The 26200-nt window shown below is 32.3% G+C and overlaps 1 protein-coding gene across 1 annotated transcript; it reads left to right on the plus strand.

Moving 5' to 3' along the window:
* Nucleotides 1-1528: 1528 nt before the first annotated feature.
* On the plus strand, nucleotides 1529-25055 carry LOC140059886 (cyclin-dependent kinase-like 1). The gene is made up of 10 exons (XM_072105862.1): nucleotides 1529-1926; nucleotides 2823-3084; nucleotides 15794-15915; nucleotides 16660-16732; nucleotides 17078-17168; nucleotides 21096-21293; nucleotides 21925-22007; nucleotides 22616-22672; nucleotides 23849-24004; nucleotides 24209-25055. Exons 2-10 carry the CDS (start codon nucleotides 2917-2919, stop codon nucleotides 24338-24340), a joined length of 1080 nt encoding a protein of 359 aa, XP_071961963.1. The 5' UTR covers nucleotides 1529-1926; nucleotides 2823-2916; the 3' UTR covers nucleotides 24341-25055.
* Nucleotides 25056-26200: the final 1145 nt, after the last annotated feature.

A 26200-nucleotide genomic window follows, 5' to 3' on the forward strand; every position in this document is an offset into this window, starting at 1 on the left:
GTCGTGAATAAGATCCTGACATCTGACAGGATTGAACCCAGGACCCATGGGTCAGTAGCCGAGCATCTAAATCAAAGTCCACTCAAAATATATCCTCTAATTTTAAGGATCTTTCTGTTCCGGCACGGTTCCAGTCCGACGGCAGAAAATCAATTTTAATACCAATGTTTCGTTTTCATGATGCTCCAGGCGGCTATGCACTAATCAATATGCACTTAGCCAGATCTGAATATGGTGTGAAAGACCCGTAACACATGCATGTTCTTCTCATTGCAATTAGATACAGAACAACATAACTAACATTTAACCATTTACTGGTGTTGTTTATTGTTAATACTTGATTATCAATCCACTTGATCAAGCGTCATTTATATTGGTTCAAGATACCAGGATAACATTTTGCACCAATCGAATCACTCATAAACATACGCTAGGGATTACAATGATGTTATGTCTACTTTTTGCACCAATCAAATCATTCGTAAACACACTAGGGAGTACAATGATGTTTTAATCTATTTCATTTTCTGGATGCTGTTAGACGATAATAATTGAGAAGAAATTGTAATAGACTAGCTGCTGTATTAATGTTTCAATCTAAATAAATATTATGACCACTGACCATTAAATGGGGTTAAAACAAATATACTGCCCTCTATTGTAAAATTGTTAACAGTACGATAAATTATAGGATGGGTTGATATGCCAACTCAGGGCTCAAAACCTTTACCTAAAACAAAGATAGTTTGCTGGTTAAATTTAATCCTCTTTTTTTTTAAAGATATCATCCATATGTAAATTTCAATGAAGAGCAAGTGTCTTTCCTCAACCGGAATTCGCTCTTACGTAAATTTATATAGATACAGCAGTTTTTCTCTATTTTCATATACATCATCTATCCATGTCTATGTTTAAAATCATTTTACAATGGTTTTATCCACCACACAATATGTTATCAAATTTTTACAAAATATATGCAAATAAAAATTGTCAAAACAATATAAAATGGGAATAAGAAACAAAATCCTCTCCTCCCAATTGAAGTACTAGTTTTCAAAATTCCCCTTTCGATTGACTTTATGTGTGACTATGATATACAATTAATGTTTAAAAAAATAAGAATTAAAATTGATTAAAACTTATATTTTTTATAAAAAAAATGCATGCAAGCAATCCATCCTCTGCATTGTTTATTTTCTATTTCATTCAAACCTCATAGTGCCATTGAAACTATGTTTATGTTTTGATAAAGTGATAACGAATATCATTATGAAACAAGTAAACAAATTTGTTTCATCAGTAATTTATCAAATTTGTTTTTTTGATTCTCCAGGTTGATATTATGTCAAGTATTGTTTTATCTTTTGCCGCAGTTAAGAATTCCTATTGTTTACTAACGGTTGCTATGGTAAACCAATTTACATATTAAGTATTTGACCCTGGTGTTAAGTACGATCTACTTTTCCTGGAGTACGCTTGCGCGTCTCTCGCGAGTAATATTAAACATTTTGAAGATTAATACAATGTTTATATTGTAAAAATACCCATTTTAACAAATTGTAAAATCTTGATTAATACATGAATTTGTATGTTCTTTTTAATATTCATTTACCAAAACAAACTATATTGTAAAGAAGAGACCGTATCACATCGCGGAATAATCTTGTATCTGGGGTCATTAATTGCAAATGGTTCTTCTCTCGTCGAGATCTCTGTGGTGCGAAGACATCGCGGTAAACAATATTTTTCCTGGATGGGTAAATCGATGTGGTACATATTTCTGTGTTTTAAACACATGTTTTAAGTCAAATTACTAGCCTATCTAGAATAAAGTTAATTCATATTTTATTAAATCGTTTATAGGACAGCTTAAATTGATATGGATAGCCTACCTCGATAACCGAACATTATGATGGAGTGAGTTGGGTAAGTAGCCACACGACGAACATAGAAAAAATACCTGACAGTGTTGGTAATTTATAATCAATTGTTTACTAGGTAGGCTTATACCTAGGCTAGGTCACATACTACTAGGCCTATTCTATCTAGCTAGGCCTAGGATTAGACTTTATATTGTATAATGTTTATGTAGTGTGATTACTACTAGGCCTACTACTAGGCCCAAGATAAACATTGTTGATAAGTTGAAATTGAATCGCATTGTTGTTCAATGTCTGATATATAAATAAAAATTAGACAGAATAATGTGTTCCTTTTTTAATTTAAAATTCACAGCAGCAGTCCGGAGTGTCAGTCGAATCACACCATTGACACTGGGGTCTGCATTCAATGTCCGTAGAAATGTGTGCCCCCAAATAATCTGACAACAAACACCCGAGATACACACATATGTGAAAATCTTTAGTCCAAACTATTAGTATTACTAGTAGGAGGCCTACATTAAATAATATATAAAATTATGAAGAGTTTAACATGCGCCCCAACAAAAACTGACCTGTAGTTTTGAGAAGGCTAAAAATCGGCATTCTTTATTGACTTTTCATCAAGTTCCAGTTTTCTTCCATGATTACTGTCTGTCTGCGTGCAATATTTTGTCCCACATCATTTTATTTTTTTAATGACAAACAATAAGATTAATTGTTGAAAATGTAAAAACTGAGCGATTAAATCAATCCACAATATTTTCACAATACATGCCTTCAAAATCCTATATCAAAAATGTTTTAGCTTATGTGAGGAGCCATAATTCCTTTGGCCTATGTACAGATAAAAAATAGTTTTAGCTTTTTAAAACAAATGTTAGTCTACAAGTTATTAGCTATCAATCAAATTAATCAATTAGTTGTTTTGTTTTTCCACAGATTCATCATACTCAACCAGTTGAAGCACCAACTGCTAATAATTTAAAATAAAGTTGAACTTTATATATTTATTTATATATAAAACAAGAACACTATGGACAAATATGATAAATTAGGAAAGATCGGCGAGGGGTCTTATGGAGTGGTGTTCAAATGTAAACGCAAAGACACAAGACAAATTGTAGCCATTAAGAAATTTGTTGAATCTGAAGATGACCCCTTGATAAAGAAAATTGCTCTCAGGGAAGTGAGAATGTTAAAGGTAAGGTCACAAGGTCATATTTTGTAAAATGTTTGTTGATCTTCATACCCAATGCTGTACATGAAATTTAATTCCATCCAGGCAGGTATGAAACTGAAAGTATTTGAGATGCAAAGCAAATCGTTTAACTGTCCTACCACATGATTCACAGTGCTATTTACGTATCTTTGACGTCGACGCAGTGGCGTGTGATCCAACAATTTGGTTTCTAATAGCCCTTGCCGACAGTGATCGCATGAGCCTAAGCTAAAATGTACCTATATTTTTTTACAAATTACAAATAACAAATATAAATATAAATTTTCATCTAGCAATTATAAAACATCTACTAGCAAATGCTAGTTTGCTAGCAAATGCTAGTTTGCTAGCATGAATTTTGAGACATGGTTTGTTTTGTTATTTTATCAGTAAAATAATTCTGCATAGAATTTTAAAAGCTCATTGAAAATGGTATGCGCATTAATGAATTCTTGGATAGTGGAATAATGTTATTCTCTGACTACAACAGACTTTTGATGCATGTGTAAACGATTCCATTGATTTATCTTTTCAAACAGTCAAGTCATCAATTATTTCTGCTATTTCAATGTAGGTAATTACATTCTACAGTTAAGTGGTACAAAGCTCACAGTATGTTTATTGTTTTAAAATAGCTCTTGAGCTGCACATAAAGTTGAATTATTCAGATTGTGATTTTTCAATATAACAGTATATATACAGTATTTTTAAAGACTAGAGATTAATTTGTAAGACTGAAAAACTGGAACAAAAGGTCCACTGTATGAATCAGAAAAATGTGATAGTAGGCTTAGGCTAGGACTTATGATAGCATCTGTAACAAGAATGTTAAATCAATTCACATACAAATGTGAAATCTATTCAAACAAAGCATGTTCATTCTTATTTAACATTAAACAGCATGAAACGAAACATAGTTGCACTTCAATATAATACTGTATGTGTACCTAGTCATGTACATGTTATTTGTTGACCATGCATACCTTTGAATTGATGGCACTCACAATATGTGGTGAGGTCCAAGAAACGAAACAGAACATATTGAGAAAAAAAAGTACATAAATGACTAAGCTTTATTTAACTAAAAATAAAATAAAAACTATTTATAAGCAGCAATACATACTATAAATTGATCATTGGGAGTACTTTAAAGAGGATCGTTTCTATCGATGTAGAACTTAAATTAATTTATCAAATATATTGTTTATTTTTATTAGAAAGAGAAACAGACTCTCCTCCTAAGGTACAACTTAGTTTGTTTTCATCAGTTAATTATTAATATTTAAAAATAGTTAATAAGTAATGTCCATAGGTCATTCAATAATTAAATTTTTGTATGTATTTAAAATGATGGTTTAAGTGTGGGGTCATTCCATCTCAGATCACCCAATGAGTTAAACCCTACCTCTTCCAATTTTGATGAAATTTGGTATATGGGTGATTCATAGCAATTAAAGCCAAAATTTCAAATTTTAACTTTATCGGACCAACGGTTTTCAAGATATCGCAATTTCAATTTTCGGTTTTTACGCAAAAAAGGGCGCGTCCGCCACGTTTCAAAGAGCTGTATCTCGGGAACTATAGGTTCGATTTTAAAAGCAAAGGTATTTTTGTAAAGGGGAGACCATAAGGAATCTAAATATACTAATTGTGTGTGTTTTATGTTAATTTTAAGTTGAATAAAACTTTGACATATATTTTGACCTTGAAATTGACCCCGTGGAACACGCCCGTTTTGTTGGTGACTATCATGAAAAATGTAGCCCTACGTGTCAACTACAACATATAAAAAAATTGGAGGGGTTTTTTTCTTTGTTTCCATGAAATTACAATTTGAAGTTGACATACCTCTTCCTTTTAGTGTATTTTTGGTGTCTGTCCATGCATTACTTCAATGTCAATTTGATGTATTCCAAAATTAATTTTATTACAAACTAAATATTATTATAATGTTACAATTGTCTATGTCTGGCCTTTACTCATTTTGGGAAATACTGTAATTCCTAGTCGAAGAGGATTTTATAAACGGAGAGGCTATAATACAATGTACATTTGATTCAGGAATCCAACAACAGTCTTCTTTGGAGGGCCAATAAAAGGTTTTCGCTGACCCATGAGGATGCATAAATTTAATTTGAAAATCCCCAAACTCTTCTGAGAGTGAGACATCCACCACCAAACCAATCCATGGGACACCATCATAACTACAGCACACAAAATTCTGAAGTCTAATAATGGTGGGTTGTGTATCAGCAACAATTTCATTTTCATCACTGAAAGATTCTTGAATCACTACCACATCCGGAGGGTTTATCTGGGTACTAAGTTTGTAGACCTGCATCTGTGCCAGAGAAACGGGAACAAAGCGATGATATTGTAATGTACCCTTGATGGTCTGGGCGAGGTTGAATCTCAGCTTTATTTCTTTTTCCACAGTAGATACCTCATCTATTCCCTCATGAAAAAAGTTGATGCCTGGAATGTCCATATGAGCGAGTCATATGGCCGAGCGGTTAAGGCAGGGGCGCCGTTTACCGTACCTAAAAGAGCCAACAACAACATCGGCAAGGGTTCGAGGCCGACTCGCTCCTAGTTCTGGTGGTGGAACAAGTCTTCTCGGATAAGGACTATAAACCGTAGGTCCAGTGTACACAGTTATAACATGTGTGTACTTTAAAGAACCCAGTTCATTATTTGAAAAAGAGTAGGGGGTTACCCCGGTGAACTGGTTCACACAATAGCCCCTGTATCAGGGGGATTACCACCTATCTGATAGGACAGTGATTAATTCACTATTGGTAATCCTTGGCCACATTGCCTAAAGACATAAAATAAAAATAAAAAATTACACAGTAGTCGAACATACTGAGAGATGTGATAATATGACATTCAGTCAAACGCTGTAAGCTTCTCATAGTGACAAGCCTCTTAACGGTTCCACCTATGCCATCACACGCACTCTTGCCATGTGATGTAGCAAAAAAATTCCACTCGGCGTCTAAACCAAAATCTTCCTGGTGGTGGCAAAGGTTAATAAAGTTATATTTGTTTTTGTATTGGCCGCCACATCCATCTGTGAAATAATGAACTTTTTTCATGGTTGGTAGTTTTGTTTTTCTATAGGGGATGACAACCTTTAAAAAGGCATATACAGTAACTGTTGTATGTTCTCTGCAATCACTTATTATGCATATGTTAATGTGCATAATAACATAGTAAGGACACTAAACTATGTGTCAAAATTGATTTTAAAAGTATGTGAGTTACCCAGTATTTCTCATATCAAAATATATCTACTGTTTAAGTGGGCCTGATGAGAAAGCGTAACAATAAGACACCTTAACAGTTAGTGTTCACACTGTGTATAAGTATAACAACACCAAAAATACACTAAAAGGAAGAGGTATGTCAACTTCAAATTGTAATTTCATGGAAACAAAGAAAAAAACCCCTCCAATTTTTTTATATGTTGTAGTTGACACGTAGGGCTACATTTTTCGTGATAGTCACCAACAAATTGGGCGTGTTCCACGGGGTCAATTTCAAGGTCAAAATATATGTCAAAGTTTTATTCAACTTAAAATTAACATAAAACACACACAATTAGTATATTTAGGTTCCTTATGGTCTCCCCTTTACAAAAATACCTTTGTTTTTAAAATCGAACCTATAGTTCCCGAGATACAGCTCTTTGAAACGTGGCGGCCGCGCGCTTTTTTGCGTAAAAACCGAAAATTGAAATTGCGATATCTCGAAAACCGTTGGTCCGATAAGGTTAAAATTTGAAAATTTGGTTTTAATTGCTATGAATCACCCATATACCAAATTTCATCAAAATTGGAAGAGGTAGGGTTTAAAATTCCATTTTTTTTGGGTGAACTGAGATGGAATGACCCTGTGATTTGATTTTTCGTGATTAATTTGAGATTAAAATAGTAAGCATAAATGGCCACTATATTCTCCCAAAAAACAGCAGGATATTGTTCCCATGAACTTCAAGGTAGCATTACCATGGCAACTGTCAAATGTGTGTATAACAGTGTAACAATTGGTTTTGTCATAGATAAATACCTACAGCTGTTTTTTAGGATACCTTGTGATGTGCTGTAAGCCTTGAAAGAATGGAAGCAAAGTGCTCAGGCAACATTATTGTCATTCACATTGTTGTGGATACATTTCACTTGCAATAATATTGTCAACTGTACACTAGCCTTCCTCAAAGTGTTTAAACAATGATAATGTATTTATATTGAATGAGGACAACAATCAAAAGTGAAACATATTTTTTAAATGACATTCTAAATTGTTCCAGAAGTCTAAATTTCTCCCAAATTTCCATTGTTTCCCCTGAAAACATGTTTTTGATTCCAAAATTCTAAACTCGTGTACTGCACATGTACAATTTTTATACATAACCAGACAGCTATGCCGGATTTAAAGGACGAAGCAATGAAAGTAAAGTATCTTGCATTAAATCAAAACAAAAAAGTGTGATGTGCATAAATATGGTATGGTAGTGATTCTCAAATATGGTAGTGATATGACATCATCATATAATAATGGGCAAATCACATTTTGTTGTCACATAAAACGTTTGATTGTATAGACAGAGCTTAAGATACACAATTGAAATAGCTCTTCCCCTGAAATATAATTAAAGGTTTACTAAAATATACTGTAGTACAATAAAATTATGATTTTGATTTTAGGAGTACATAGTAAGAATGTTTATAATCTTGTTGCTTACTACATCATTCTGAGATGCTAGCAAACATTAGGACTGGATGGTTGGATTATTCAGTATAAGCTACATACCCTGTACACAATAGTACCATTGATACAGTTAGATTTATAAACCTCATGGGATTGATATAAAATTATATTTTATCCTTGTCCTGTTTTTGTTTTTCTGTTTAATGGCTAGAAGTAGGTCAGAATTAGTATGTTTACAGTCTGTTGGTATCCATGGAGCCCTTTGAAATTATTTGAGCAAAAACTATGTTTGACTCAAAATGATTGGGCTCTTCGACCTCATTAACACATAAGGGTCCAGATTTAATTGTTTTGGCCTGATCCATCATGTTAACACTTGCTTTCCAAACGATGCCATTTGATTGGAGGATTATGGGTCACATGACAACTACTCAAATGAACCCTTACATCATCAATAGTGCAATTTCATTAATGCAAAATGCAATATCATGCGAGCTGATTCTGTTGTGCATACATCATTCTTGTTCCTATGCATTTAATTAATTTAAACCATAATCATGTTAAGAAATAAGCCTGTATTTTGCGCGGTCTACAATTGTTCTACGAGTCCAAAAACGTGCTCTGCCTGTCCGATTGATTTAGGTCTTGGCATAAAACAAAATGAATGTTTTATATAATTTGTGCAATAGAACAAATAATTTCATTCAGCGAAAGATGTTCTATTTTCATTCGGCTTTCAGTTTAATGAACTATGGTAGATGACCTGTCAGTACCACTAAAGGACAATAAACCACTATTATCAAACATAGTGTTATTAGCGCAATCAATTTCAATTAACTCTAATTAGACATCCTGCTCGTTAATGTAAACACTTAGCTTGTAATATCAGCGTCTTTCATCATAGTAATAATGTAAATATTAACTTTGTTGTTATTCTACTGTAGTATCTGAATTATTAAATTACTAAAGATTTATTTTTGGTTCAAGCACCTGATCACAGGTAGTTTTACAAACATAAATGGATCTTGTTAAAAGTAAATTTTATGGTTGTGTTTGCTAATCACAAAATTTTCCTTATAATAAATGGTAGGCCTATTTAAAATCTTTAGTGTGAATGAGGCCACTAGATCTTTTGACAATAAGTTTGAGTAACTATCAGGTTCCTTGCCAGCATGCCAAGAGTGGTGGTCTGCAGGGGAAAGCGACCCACCCTGGTTGTCCCCATGTAAAAAGTATTGAAGTCAAAACAACCACTATGATCTTAAATCTTTGTGAACCAGCAAGTTTGAGCAGTATTTCAAGGGCCATTATCCTTGAAATAATGGGCCGGCCAGTTTCTACTGACCAGAAATGGGTTCTCAAAATAATGAACTATGCTACTGGTGAATCTCTGTGATCTAGTTCAAGTTCATAGTTAACTAGATTTGAACTCGTCACTTTGACGAGTTCGGGTTATCCGCGCATACGCAACATGCACATACTTTAAACTATATGAACCTCGACAATTATTATGCCATCCTTTGACATGAAATAAATATGTTTACAGTGCTGAATTGTACCTATTATGTAGCATACACCATATTACAGTATTTTACAGAATAAACTGTATATATGTTATATACAGTGTAGCATAGACGCAATTACGAGACCCATCTTTTAAATCCAATTATTAACACGATGACATCATCAAATTGACATATAAAGATAACCATTTTAGAAGATAATTATCTAAATAATTACATTAAAACAAATTTGAAGAATTTTGGGAACGTAAAAGTGAGATGCGCTCTCGTTTAAACGCAATGAACTTTGACGCAAGAGATGAAAATATGACTTTTTGAATTCAACTGGCCATATGATGACGTCACAACATCTGATTGGCAAAATATTCACATCAATTCGTATCTACAATCCAATAGCTTCCAGAAAACGTTTTAATCATGATTATCACTTTTTAATCTGACGAGCTATAACAGATTGAAATTTACTGTAAAGATGAAAATAAGTGACCCAAGTTATTTACGTTTTTAGACATGATGACGTCATAAAAATTAAAATATTTTTAATTCATGCGAAAGATAGTTGATTGACGTAGACAATATTACAATTTCGGGGGAAATGGAATACGTATAAGCGAGATGCGCTTTGTTGAATGTGATGAGCAATAGCGAAACAGTAATAAATCCAATATTTTACATTCGTGTGGCCATACGATGACGTCATAACATCCGAGTGGTAAAGATTCTGCATGAATTCATATCTACAACATATCTGCTTACATATTAAATTAAAAAAATTGGGGGTAACGGTTGATCCTGAGGAGCTATAATAGATTAAAAATAGGCTTAATTTTGACAATATGTTGTCACTTTTGCAACTAAAACGTGCGCAAATGGTGTAAATCAACGTGTTCGTATGACGTCATTTTAATTTGAAATGATGTCAATCTTTTTTAAAATAACTAGGAAAGACTGTCAAATCATAATTCAAGAGAAAAACACATGATTTTCGTGCTCCGTGCGCACCTTACGCGTAATTTTTTTCGCGCGCGTGGGAATTTTTGACATGCTCAAAATGTCATGATCAGCGTAGAAAGTTGATTAGAAATTAATTTTGCGCATTTTTAAATTTTAAATGCGCGTGCGCGCGTAACTTCTTGTGAAACATGTCATTTTTAATCCATAGAAAGTTTGCCCTTAATTTAACTTAAATTTTCACAAAGTGTCAATATTTAATGACTTTTGGTTTATAATCTATGATCAACCATTTAAATTCATAAAATCGCGCGTAACTCACGCTGCGCGACTCTAACGTCATATAACGAAGTTTCTTGCACATCTACAGCTACAGGTCAATCTTTTGACAAAGTTATACAAAGTTATGTTCACAAGCAATAGAGATATGCTGGTCACAAAAATCCGGGAAAGAAAGAAGAACTAGACATGAAACTCGTCACTTTGACGAGTTAGTTATCCGCTCGACAAACGCCACGTGCACGTCATACGTTAGAATATTGCACACAGAAAAATATTAAGGCATTATGACCTGAACTGAAGAATATGATATGTTGTTATTTCTGAATTCTGTTATTTTGTGTCATATACATAGTATACACAGTACAATCTGTATACATATCACAAACAGTGTAAAATAGGTGAAATTACGGGACCCGTATTTTATTGTAATTTTTAACATCTTGACGGTTTCAAAATGAAATGCAAAAGTAGAAATTTCAGAATGAAATTATCTCAGGAACAACATATTAACGTGTAGAAGAAATTTGAATACGTGAAATATTGATGCGCGCTCTTTTAAATGTAATGAAATATAACGCAAAAGATGAAAATACGACTTTTTGTATTTAACTGGCCATATGATGACGGCACAACATTCGATTGGCACAATTTTCACATGATTTTGTATCTACAATACAATAGCTTCCTGAAAACGTTTTAATCGTGATTATCACATTTTATTCTTACGAGCTATAACAGATTAAAATTTACTGTAAAGATGAAATTAATGACCAACGTAATTTAAATTTTTAGGCATGATGACGTTGAAAAAATAAAATTTAATTCATGCAAAAGATAGTTGATTGACCTAGAACATATTAAAATCGGGGTGAAAATGGACAACGAATAAGTGGAGATGCGCTCTATTAAATGTGATGAGCTATGACGAAAGAGACAAAAATCCTATATTTTATATTCGCGTGGCCATACGATGACGTCACAATGTCCGGTTAGCCATATTAATGCATGATTCGATATCTACAACTCATCAACTTCCAGAATATGTAATTAAAAAAAAGTTCTCCATGTAGTTTAGAATCTATGACTGTTTAAAAATAGGCATAATTTTGACAAATTTTTGAACTTTTTCACCAGAAACGCGTGCAAATTATTTAATTCGACGTGCTCGTATGACGTAATTTTAAGTCGAAATTGTTTAAAAGTTGGTAACATTACTATAAAAGGCTGAAAAAACATAAATCACGCGAAAAAAGCATGTTTTTAACGCTACGTGTGCACCGCGTGCGTAAAAAGTTTCGCGCGCGTGGGAATTTTTGACATGCTCAAAATGACATAAAACGCATAGAAAGTTGATTAGAAGTTGATTTTTCGCACTCTAAAATTTTAAACGCGCGTGCGTGCGTAACTTTTTTTGAAAGATGCTATTTTTAATCCATAGAAAGTTTGCGCTTGATGTGACTTAAATTTTCACAAAGTGTCAAAACAAAATTATGTTTGGTTTTTAGTCTATGATCAATCATTGAAATTCATAAAATCGCGCGTAAGTCACGTTGCGCAACTCTGACGTCATTCAAAAATAGGAGGTGCACAAGTTCACGTAAATGTCGATATATTGACAAAGTTACGATATGTTCTGTTTACACGTTTTAGAGAAACGCGACGCACAAAAATGACAGAAGGAAAGAAGTACTAGACATGAAACTCGTCACTTTGACGAGTTAGTTATCCGCTCGACAAACGCCACGTGCACGTCATACGTTACAATATTGCGCACAGAAAAATATTAAGGCATTATGACCTGAACTGAAGAATATGATATGTTGTTATTTCTGAATTCTGTTATTTTGTGTCATATAGTATACACAGTACAATCTGTATACATATCACAAACAGTGTAAAATAGGTGAAATTACGGGACCCGTATTTTATTGTAATTTTTAACATCTTGACGGTTTCAAAATGAAATGCAAAAGTAGAAATTTCAGAATGAAATTATCTCAGCAACAACATATTAACGTGTAGAAGAAATTTGAATACGTGAAATATTGATGCGCGCTCTTTTAAATGTAATGAAATATAATGCAAAAGATGAAAATACGACTTTTTTTATTTAACTGGCCATATGATGACGTCACGACATTCAATTGGCACAATTTACACATGATTTTGTATCTACAATACAATAGCTTCCTGAAAACGTTTTAATCGTGATTATCACATTTTATTCTTACGAGGTATAACAGATTAAAATTTACTGTAAAGATGAAATTAATGACCAACGTAATTTAAATTTTTAGGCATGATGACGTTAAAAAAATTAAAAAAATTTTAATTCATGCAAAAGATAGTTGATTGACCTAGAATATATTAAAATCGGGGTGAAAATAGACAACGAATAAGTGGAGATGCGCTCTATTAAATGTGATGAGCTATGACGAAAGAGACAAAAATCCTATATTTTATATTCGCGTGGCCATACGATGACGTCACAATGTCCGGTTACCCATATTAATGCATGATCCGATATCTACAACTCATCAACTTCCAGAATATGTAATTAAAAAAAAGTTCTCCATGTAGTTTAGAATCTATGACTGTTTAAAAATAGGCATAATTTTGAAAAATTTTTGAACTTTTTCACCAAAAACGCGTGCAAATTATGTAATTCGACGTGCTCGTATGACGTAATTTTAAGTCGAAATTGTTTAAAAGTTGGTAATATTACTAGAAAAGGCTGAAAAAACATAAATCACGCGAAAAAAATATGTTTTTAACGCTACGTGTGCACCGCGTGCGTAAAAATTTTCGCGCGCGTGGGAATTTTTGACATGCTCAAAATGACATGAAACGCATAGAAAGTTGATTAGAAGTTGATTTTTCGCATCCTAAAATTTTAAACGCACGTACGCGCGTAACTTTTTGTGAAACATGCTATTTTTAATCCATAGAAAGTTTGCGCTTGATATGACTTAAATTTTCACAAAGTGTCAAAACAAAATTATGTTTGGTTTTTAGTCTATGATCAATCATTGAAATTCATAAAATCGCGCGTACGTCACGTTGCGCAACTCTGACGTCATTCAAAAATAGGAGGTGCACAAGTTCACGTAAATGTCGATGTGTTGACAAAGTTACGATATGTTCTGTTTACACGTTTTAGAGAAACGCGACGCACAAAAATGACAGAAAGAAAGAAGTATAATACAGAAAACTAGATTTGAACTCGTCACTTTGACGAGTTCGGGTTATCCGCGCATACGCAACATGCACGTACTTTAAACTATATGAACCTCGACAATTATTATGCCATCCTTTGACATGAAATAAAAATGTTTACAGTGCTGAATTGTACCTATTATGTAGCATACACCATATTACAGTATTTTACAGAATAAACTGTATATATGTTATATACAGTGTAGCATAGACGGAATTACGAGACCCATCTTTTAAATCCAATTATTAACACGATGACATCATCAAATTGACATATAAAGATAACCACTTTGGAAGATAATTATCTAAATAATTACATTAAAACAAATTTGAAGAATTTTGGGAACGTAAAAGTGAGATGCGCTCTCGTTTAAACGCAATGAACTTTGACGCAAGAGATGAAAATATGACTTTTTTAATTCAACTGGCCATATGATGACGTCACAACATCTGATTGGCAAAATATTCACATCAATTCATATCTACAATCCAATAGCTTCCAGAAAACGTTTTAATCATGATTATTACTTTTTAATCTGACGAGCTATAACAGATTGATATTTACTGTAAAGATGAAAATAAGTGACCCAAGTTATTTACGTTTTTAGACATGATGACGTCATAAAAATTAAAATATTTTTAATTCATGCGAAAGATAGTTGATTGACGTAGACAATATTACAATTTCGGGGGAAATGGAATACGTATAAGCGAGATGCGGTTTGTTGAATGTGATGAGCAATAACGAAAGAGTAAAAAATCCTATATTTTACATTCGTGTGGCCATACGATGACGTCATAACATTCGAGTGGTAAAGGTTCGGCATGAATTCATATCTACAACATATCTGCTTACATATTAAATTAAAAAAATTGGGGGTCGTGGATGATCCTGAGGAGCTATAATAGATTAAAAATAGGCTTAATTTTGACAATATGTTGTCACTTTTGCAACTAAAACGCACGCAAATGGTGTAAATCAACGTGTTCGTATGACGTCATTTTAATTTGAAATGATGTCAATCTTTTTTAAAATAACTAGGAAAGACTGTAAAATTATAATTCAAGAGAAAAACACATGATTTTCATGCTCCGTGCGCACCTTACGCGTAATTTTTTTCGCGCGCGTGGGAATTTTTGACATGCTCAAAATGTCATGATCAGCGTAGAAAGTTGATTAGAAATTAATTTTGCGCATTTTAAATTTTTAAATGCGCGTGCGCGCGTAACTTCTTGTGAAACATGTCATTTTTAATCCATAGAAAGTTTGCCCTTAATTTAACTTAAATTTTCACCAAGTTTCAATATAAAATTACTTTTGGTTTATAATCTATGACCAATCATTGAAATTCATAAAATCGCGCGTAACTTACGCTGCGCGACTCTAAAGTCATATAACGAAGTTTCTTGCACATCTACAGCTACAGGTCAATCTTATGACAAAGTTATACAATCTTATGTTGACAAGGATGAGAGATATGCGACGCACAAAAATCCGGGAAAGAAAGAAGAATAAAGATGAAGAAAAAAGATATTTACAATAACAAGGGTTATCCGCAACTTACTAGTTGCGGATAACCAAAAAAAAAAAATTTGATGAAACAGGACGATTACAAGGAGTTATCCGCTACTAAGCGGATAACTAATAACAAAGAAGATGAAGAAGAAAAAGATATTTACAATCACAAGGGTTATCCGCAACTTTAAGTTGCGGATAACCAAAAAACGGCCAGTTTCTGGGCCGGCCAGTTTCTACTGACCAGAAATGGGTTCTCAAAATAATGAACTATTTCTGTGATCTAGTTCAAGTTCATAATTAAAAAACGGCCAGTTTCTGGGCCGGCCAGTTTCTACTGACCAGAAATGGGTTCTCAAAATAATGAACTACTGTATGCTACTGGTGAATCTCTGTGATCTAGTTCAAGTTAAAAAACGGCCAATATTCTGTGTTTTATGTTACAGTATTACATGTATTTATCACGATTCTTATTTGTTATTCTTTTTAGCAATTAAAACATGAAAACTTAGTGAACTTACTAGAGGTATTCAAGAGGAAACGAAAGCTACACTTGGTGTTTGAATACTGTGAGCATACAGTTCTTAATGAACTGGAAGCACATCCAAATGGGTAAGATAAGATCTTATACTGTATGATGTCTAGCAACATGAAACATCCTGCAGTATCATGCCTGCTGACTACAATAGGCTTATACCATTATCTAAATCCTACAGTAATATAAAAAATTTCAAAACCAATTTTATTCCCCTTTTTAAGATGAAAAAGCATACTTGTACTTGTTGAAATTGTATAATAATTGTATGATTATGGATGATACTGTACATATTTGTACAATAGTATTAAAACTTTTACTACATAAATAATCAATATTATTACTACTGTAGCTCATAATAGATGTCCTTTTTTAATGTCATGCCATATCAACTGTATTGAACTCATTAATAAATTCTATAGCCTTTTTCTATAGCTTACAATTTTTAAAATATTTGTATTTATGTATTCAAACTGTCATACAAGACTAACCTTTAGGTGATAAGTTAAAGAAGTCAAATGGAACAAACATATATTTCTATTATAAACATTCAAAATAAAGCGATGTTTCTAGTTATATCGTATAGTATTTCTAAGTCATTGTTGTGGTTGTCTCATCTTGTTTGTGTTATTACCGCAAAGGTGAAGTTTATTGGGTTTGTTTAGTTGTTCTACAGCATGCTTTAAAAGTTTGTACCAAATATTGAGGCAGGTCATGTATTTGTTAGCGATTACTATAATACTATGTTAACATTTTTCTACAATACCTATACTGTATCTTATTTTACTAAACTATGTATTTAATAATGATTTGTTTTATAGTGTGCCAGAAGAAAGTTACATGAAGATTATTTACCAGACATTAAAAGCTGTTAACTTTTGTCATACACATAATGTAAGTACAGTAGTATTTGATTCCATAGCGACGTTCCGCAAACATTTTTGAAGGAACGTTGATTTTGCATTTTTATAATCAAAATCATAACTTTTATTTGTTCTTTTTCGACGTAATGAAATAAGTTTCTGAAACTGCAAAATGGGGTATTCAAAGTCTGATCATTTTTCATGTTTTGGTGGACAATTCATTTTTAATAATTAATTTCTAGTTGCATTGATGGTGCTTATGATAGCTCAGTTGGAAAATGCCACTTTTTACCAGCTGAACTTGTTTGTAAATTTTACTATTTTAATAATTATTTATAAAGTTAACATTTGATTTGTGGACTTTGACTTATTTCAGTGTATACATCGAGATGTGAAACCAGAAAACATTTTACTCACTAAGGATGGAATTGTAAAACTTTGTGATTTTGGTTTTGCTAGAATTCTCAGTAAGTATTTTATAATTGTCACAACCAATGTATTTGTTTATTATACATATTCATGTGTTGCCATTTGATTAGAAATAAAAACTTTGTGACTGCATCCTGTATAACATCAGCGATTCATTACAGAAAGAATAAATTGTTGCTTTTAAACATGGAAATTTGAACTTTTGAATAGAGCATTACAAAGTATCAATATTATTTCTGTTTTTTAAGTACTTTTTAGATCGTGCTATTGTGGCATATTACGCTAGAGTCGTAAAACTAATGATGTTAATCGTTACCATGGCAATGAAGTATACATGTCATGGAAATGTACATAATTGAGTGTATCGTTATAATAGTCATTTGAAAATTCTTGTAGATTATGTAGAATTAATAGAATATACTGTACTTTAAAGAAATCTTTAATTTGAAATCTTCTTTTTTTTTGGGAGAAGGGATGAGGAAAAGGGGTAATTAATAAATATCAATGGACATCAGAATCAATTAAATGTAATTAATTTTTTTGTTATGAGAAAATATAATATGAAAATTAATAGAATAAGGTATAAAGTTAAGTTCTGTATTGATTTTGAATGTACAGTAGGATAATGAGCTGTTAGGAACTTATGCAGCTAAGTTAACTGGACGTCGTTTTGGTATTATTGTTGTTGAACCTGGATCGCGTTTTTTCATATCTTTCATTCAAGGTAGCTAGTACAACACCTTTCATAAATTTCAAGATACAGTACAGTATTTTGCTGATTTACCTTGGGTTGTTGTGGTAGCTATACTGTAGGCCAACAAATGACTGTATCACCATAGTTCATCACTGTAGTTCATCACCATAGTTCATCACCATAGTTCATCACCGTAGTTCATCACCATAGTTCATCACCATAGTTCATCACCGTAGTTCATCACCGTAGTTCATAACCATAGTTCATCACTGTAGTTCATCACCATAGTTCATCACAATAGTTCATCTGATAATACCTACTTTTGTATAGGGTCTTGTTTACAATCTTACTATTGATTCTTTGTCAATGTTCGTAATAAATGATATTGATGTTTGCTGTGATGATTAAACAGTATGTAGTCTACACATAGTAATACTAGTATACCTTAGTAAATGCATTACAAAACTAGGTCACAATTCCTGGCACACACACAGCAGTGTATATTCCCACAGCCATATTTGATGGTATCATTTCCATTTGGTATTATTTCTTTAGAAAAAGTGATAATTTATGGTTCTTCTACAGTAATACATGTTCAGCTTTTTGTAAACATTTTAAAGAATTTTCTGCCACACGAATGTTGACAGTTTAAAAAAATCAACCTGTAGTGCGCACAATATATTACTAAAGCGCTAACAATTGCCGTGCTTTATTTTTTAATGGCCTAGCTTTCCGGCCTCGCCTTTCGACAATGATTCAAAATAGAAAAGTAGATTAGTTGAAAACAATAGATGAAAGATTGGTACAGAGATTAACTGCTCTTCACTCCACCTTGTTAAATGGAGCAGTCAAACTCATAAAATATTCTAACCATTAAAACTCATAACATTCATTATTTGTATACCATGTGACTGACTAAAATAACTAGATCTAACTTAGGCACATACACAGTTATAAACTCGTATTAATATAGTTTTTTATTGTTCACAATCACATACACTCATACAGTACAGCGAGGCTTCCACATGACGATGTGCTATCTGTGGTAATGTTTTTAGGGCTGCAGCTTATGACTGCATAGCAACATTACAGTACAATGGTCAAATTTGGTTTGTACTGTGAGTGTGACGTAAAAATGATATTCTACTACTAATTATTTATACGTAACTAGGCAGCAGTTTCCTTCGTAATGGAATATACTTTTAAATTTAGAATTTTAAATTTGTAATTATTATTATTTGTGTTATAAACTGTTAGATTACAAAAAACATATTTCCTAGTACTTTAGTGACCTTTAAGGAAAGGTCGTTTCTACAGATGACTACAGTACGCTTTCTTATTTCTCAATTGATTAGGTTTTTTTCTAGGCAAATGCACGACTTACAATACGGCATTATTGAGCTTCGGTAGTTAACCTAATTACAAAGCGATTGCGCGCTGCTTACCAACTAGACGGTATTGATTGCCACCATACTTGCCTGATACAATCTTGCCTCTATTTTACGCTTGACTTGGTTGTAACAATGCGTCATGTTGATTATGATTATTTATTTACTTGTTTTAATTAGTGTAATTGTCGTGTAGTGTGTGATACGTTATCATCTTTTAATGTAGTAATTGATGCATGCATTTGATACTGCATTCACAATTAGTAAAGCTTGTAATCACTTGCGTGAGATTAAACAGTTTAGTAATATACATTATAATATAATTATATTTATTATGTAAAAGCTGGGGAAATTTCCCCAATGTATGCAGTAAAAACTCTCTGTACAAACCCCGATTTTACAATGCAATTTTATGTCATCATGATAAAAAAACAACCTTCTCTATGTGAGTATGTAAAATGTTAATTTGGTCTGTGCACTTTAGATTTCTGGTAAACTGAATGCAGTTATGTGGGTTTTTGTCTAGATTAGTTTTTAGGTTTATGGATTAGTTTTCCTTTGGTTGTCTTACGTGCCTTGAGCGAATATATGAATATGTTATTAAATATTATATAATTATAATATTATTCAACTCATTATTTTTATGACATCGATTTTACAGATTGAGGCTAATTAATTAAATCAAGCCTATAATAGTATTTGCTTGTATTTGTTGACAATTTTTATGAAAAAAAATGAAGGTAAAAAGCAAGAGATAAGATGTATTATTAAGTAACATAATTACAGTACTGTAGATAATTGAACAAGAAGTAATGAGATGGTAAATAATATGATAATATAGAACAATCCCAATAAAAGTGAGGCAGACTATTGTGTTTCAATATTTCAAACTTTATTTGTTCATTTTTGGATACAGCAGTATATGGTTTCATGTAATACAGTCTCAACCAATTATATTTAGATGTCTTAATATTGAAATGATTATATTTGTGAAATCATGTGAAAGAACTATCATCAATTTGTCGTCTGTATACAATATTGTGTACGTAACAAGACTACTCCATTCCTCTACTTCCTAACGTCTCTTAGCTACTGTTTTGTAAATATTGCAAAAACAGATTTTCTATAAATTGTATGATTGCTTTGAATATGAAATATGAGATGTAGGTCTGGTTTATAAGATGGCACTGTATAATCATTCATTTCATACTGAAATATGAAAGGGGATATCTATAAATAGATTTTGTATTCTGTTTTAACCCAAGAAGTAGTGGATGATTACTGTAATATCAAATTTATTCTACATCAGTTATATACTTGTATAAACTGATTATGATTTTGATACATGGCATATGATTAATACATTTTTTAGCATGCCTTTTGTGTAATTCAATTCAATTCAATTCACTTTTATTTCAGAACAAAGTCCATGTCATAACAAATAATAATATTCAATAAATAAATGTAAGTAAGTAGTATACCACATGTCGCACATAATAATGCTGTCGGAAAACCGTCGGTTTTCAACTAGGAGTGAAAAAAAAAACAAACAAAAAACAACATTATTATGGGTATACTGATACAAGTTAACATACGTAAAAGTATACATGAAATTGTATACAGAAGTTCAATCCATTTTCTGTGCAACTTTGAATCTTTTAGAATTCGAGAAAAAACACACGTTATTAAAGTATTACAGCTTTTTTCAATTTTTGTTTTGAAACAAAAAATCGATTTTCCGAATGTACTCATAGAACTTAGAAGGAGGGAACATGGTTATCAACAAACATTGCACTAGCACTACAGCTCCTTGAGTGTCTTAAAATCTTTCATAAAAGAAAAAAAAACTTCAATAATGTTGGTGTTTCTGTTTTGCACTTTAGATCCTGGTGATGAGTATACAGATTATGTAGCAACAAGGTGGTACAGAGCGCCAGAGCTTCTTGTAGGTGATACTCAATATGGACCACCAGTTGATGTCTGGGCCATCGGCTGTGTCATGGCTGAACTGAGTAATGGTCAGCCGTTGTGGCCAGGTAGATCTGATGTTGACCAACTCTACTTAATCAAGAAGACACTAGGTAAAGTATAGTGTGTAGAGTGCCAAGAAATATGCAATCCTGTGTTTCGTCACTTTCTTGGAGTGGAGTTGTGGCTTGGTGGTTGTGATGCTTGGCTACCAATTCAAGGGTCCTGGGTTCAATTCCTGTCATGTATGTCAGGATTTTACAATACAATTTACAACTCCACTCCCAAAGACTTGTAATAAGACTTTGTTTATGTAGAGCATCTTGTGTATATGTTTGTCTTGTGAACAGGATTGTAATCTTTAAGATTGTAATCTTAAGAAGTGAATGAGTGAATTCGCTTATGGTTATCCTTGGCAATTTGCCTGAATATATAAAACAAAATGCTTGTTGAAATTACTGTTTTATATTTCTGACACTGTACTCTGGCTATATCCTTGCTCTCTCGTCCTCATTCAGGAATGCAGCATTTTGGTTTTGGCACACACATGTGCTTCACTTTTAAAGTATTATTTAATCTTTTTTTTGTTGATATATTTATTATGTTTATTTTTGTATTGAGTAAATTTAATATTTAGTTAAAGTGAAGAGTAGACCTTTGACCAGTGCAAGCTAATTTTTCTTGTTACTTTTGTGGCTGAATAAATAAATGAATAATCATGAATTATTATTAATATTACACTAGGTGATTTAATACCCAGACATATTCAAATATTTAGTACCAACCAGTTCTTTCAAGGCCTACAAATACCGGAACCAAAAAGTCAGGTATGATAATTATGTTTTAATTTCTTCAATCTTTTTCTAAAATGTTCATATTTTGTAACAATAATTTATTCAACATTCATTTCAATATATCATTATATAATTATACTGTACGTAGATCTTCAGTTTGCAAAAGATCTCTAAGGTCGACCACAATCCATCGGCACTTTTTGTTCCACCCAGCCGCCTTAAAACCTATGGTGATTGAGCTTTTGCAGTTGCAGCTCCTAAACTGCGGAACAATCTTCCTGATCCTATTAAACACTCTTAAAAACCCATCTTTTTTCTTTGTAATTTATTTTTGGTTTTTTCTCTCATCGCTTTCGGACAATCTTTTGATTGTATTTAAGCGCTATATAAATCAAACAACATTACATCTTAAACGGTAATCGGCATAAGACATTGCGCGTCTCACTTGTGTGCGCCACACAACATTACATCTTAAACGGTAATCGGCATAAGACATTGCGCGTCTCACTTGTGTGCGCCACATTATATAATGTCAACATAATATAATAAGTGCATAACATATAAATGGTAATTAATTCAATATCATCACTTTAATTTGTTTTTTTTTATTAATAATGTTTGATATTTTTCAATACATTTAGGAACCTTTGGAAGTCAAGTTTCCAAGGTTACCAAATGCTTTGTTGACATTTTTGAAGGTATGTGATTTTAATTGATGTTGATTTATTTCTAGTAGGAGATCAGTGGTAACAAATTGTGTTGTATTATTTTCAATAGTAAAATAAACAATCCTGTTTTACTATTCACCAATATGAAATGTAGAAATATCCCTTATTTTTATGTTAAACTTATCTCAAATGCCATTCCTCCGTCTAATCAGAATAGTAATGATTGTAGACAGCAGAACCAGATTTAGAGAGGCACACGCCCTCCTTATTTTTCACTTTAAAAAAAATTAAAAATACATAACCCATGCTCCAAGCCTATTATTCGCTCCTCCTCTTTTAATATACGCAATGATGGATCCACTCCTGGACAGTATGGAGTAAATTTTATTGTTAAAAGTAATGTGCACATATTTATGACTGTCGTCAGTATCGGCCCTTTACCGTCTGGCAAATGAACATTAAATTATGACTTAATAAACAATAACATAATACACTTATAAATTATATTAAGAATCATTGATGCTTGAAAGTTTCCATGGTGACAATACTTTAAAAATACTAAAAGACATATTAGCTTAATGAAAAGCTGAGAAAATATTGATGTTTCGGCAAATGCATCAACAGCTTGCGGATCACTTGAAGTGTAATACAATGGTAAAGTGGGACAGCTTAATGTGCAAACATTATAAAGAGCAATAAAGCGTAAAGGTTAGGTAGAAGCAGAGTAGCTTGTGTGTGGCAGGGGTTTAAAGCTTGTCCGTACCATATTGCTTGTATCCTTTAGGCAAGATGCTTTACTCTAGTTGCCTTGTCCTTGACTAGCAGACAATCCCCTACTCTTTAGTGTACCAAGTGTATTTAACATGCACTATATATACATGGAACCAACAGCTGTACTTCCCATCCAAACAACAAGGCAATAAAGAGTAAAGCATCTTGCCTAAAAGGATATATGGCAGCTTGAACCCATGCCTATTGCATGGTAGATCAATTCCTTTATCCAAACACCATATACAGCAACCGAAATGATGTTACCAGACAGTTTCCCATCCAAGAAAGCAACCAGACTCAATGCTGTTAACTACGGTGATATCATGAGCACCGGTGTGTCAAACAGAGTATGGCAAGCTCTTTAATCAAAAACTTAAACCACATTCACAAATCAATCCATTTTTATAATTCTAATCTTTCATCGTCGTCATCTAGTCATGTCTGGAAATGGATCCTGCCAATCGTAAGACCTGTAAGGAGTTAATGGACATGGACTACTTTAATGAAATAAGAGAAGAATTTGATGGAAAGCGGTCATCACATAAGATATCACAACGAACTCAACTACAATCTAAGCAAAAGGGGGATAGAGTAAGTGTCACTAGTTTTTATTGTTGGTATGAAGCTCTGTCTACACTATCAAAAAGTGTGATGTGCCCAAATATAGTAGTGATATGCTCAAATATGGTAGTGATACAGTATGACACAAAATAAAATAAATAAAATAGTGTTTTTTCACAGATACCATTAAAAAATTATGATATGATTATATGAACTTTTTATTTTATTTTTTAGCCAAGATTTCCGCTACCTCACCTTTCGGGGACTCCTTCAGTTGTATTACCCAAGAAAACCAAACCGTTCCTAAAGGATTCAGACTCCAAGAGCAAACTGTACTCTCATCTTCCCCACATCTCTAATAATTGACTGGCTGTGCATCCTGTCCGCGTATGTAAAGACACCCTACAACTCCACTTACGAGGCTTCTCGGTAGCAGATGACCCTCGAGGACCTAGTGAAGTGCGTGGCGACGGTAGAGAAACAAAACTAAGCGTTAAAAGTGACGCTGCTCGATTACAACCGCCACATCTACCGGAACCACCTCGCTTACATGACCCCCTCTATCTGTTACCTAGAGTCAAGAGTGGTGGAAATTGATAGTTATTCATTTATAAATTTAAAAGTGTGTACACATGAGTGTATACATCAGCCAATCCTCATACAGTATCATCTAATGACAGTAAACAGTCTGCAGTATTGTGTCTGCTGATGACAGCAGACCCATTCATAATACCTAATATTAAGTTACTGTATCTGTCTCTCTAAAAAAATAACAACTACATTTATAAGGTTGGTCTACTGATTGGAAAACTAAATACCAATTTACGAGCGGTAATGGTAAGCCATAAACGGTATAAATATAGAATCTATATTATTTCTCTTTTTAAGCTTACCATTACCGCTTGTCAGTAAATTGGCCTTAACTAACCATTAACCATTCAGCTAAACAGCTGAATTGCATAGAGGCGTTAACACAACACTTTTGAAAAAGTCAGGAGATGCTATTCAGTAGCCCATGTGGGATGGCTGTGTCCGTCGGCCGACATGATATTGCAGACTGATTAGTTCTTCTCTAATAACGTTGAACAATCTTTATCTAAGTATTATTAATATACTGTTAAGTATTATTAATATACTGTTAAGTATTATTGATATACTGTTAAGTATTATTGATATACTGTTAAGTATTATTGATATACTGTTAAGTATTATTGATATACTGTTAAGTATTATTGATATACTGTTAAGTATTATTGATATACTGTTAAGTATTATTGATATACTGTTAAGTATTATTGATATACTGTTAAGTATTATTGATATACTGTTAAGTATTATTAATATACTGTTAAGTATTATTGATATACTGTACTGTTAAGTATTATTGATATACTGTTAAGTATTATTGATATACTGTTAAGTATTATTGATATACTGTTAAGTATTATTAATATACTGTTAAGTATTATTGATATACTGTTAAGTATTATTGATATACTGTTAAGTATTATTGATATACTGTTAAGTATTATTGATATACTGTTAAGTATTATTGATATACTGTTAAGTATTATTGATATACTGTTAAGTATTATTGATATACTGTTAAGTATTATTGATATACTGTTAAGTATTATTGATATACTGTTAAGTATTATTGATATACTGTTAAGTATTATTGATATACTGTTAAGTATTATTGATATACTGTTAAGTATTATTGATATACTGTTAAGTATTATTGATATACTGTTAAGTATTATTGATATACTGTTAAGTATTATTGATATACTGTTAAGTATTATTGATATACTGTTAAGTATTATTGATATACTGTTAAGTATTATTGATATACTGTTAAGTATTATTGATATACTGTTAAGTATTATTGATATACTGTTAAGTATTATTGATATACTGTTAAGTATTATTGATATACTGTTAAGTATTATTGATATACTGTTAAGTATTATTAATATACTGTTAAGTATTATTGATATACTGTTAAGTATTATTGATATACTGTTAAGTATTATTGATATACTGTTAAGTATTATTATACTAACTTTATTCCAAACTGTCATAATGCTTGAAAGTCATTTTCCATTCCAACCGCGGTCAGGATGCCGTCGTAATTTTACGAATTCTACAGTTGCCAATTCCTTTTTTGCTGCGTATTGGTGTTCATTTTACCAAATCTTTTTGCTGTAATTAAAAATAAAATAG

This window comes from Antedon mediterranea, chromosome 10, assembly GCF_964355755.1.
Source record: "Antedon mediterranea chromosome 10, ecAntMedi1.1, whole genome shotgun sequence".
In the NCBI taxonomy this organism is placed as follows: domain Eukaryota; kingdom Metazoa; phylum Echinodermata; class Crinoidea; order Comatulida; family Antedonidae; genus Antedon; species Antedon mediterranea.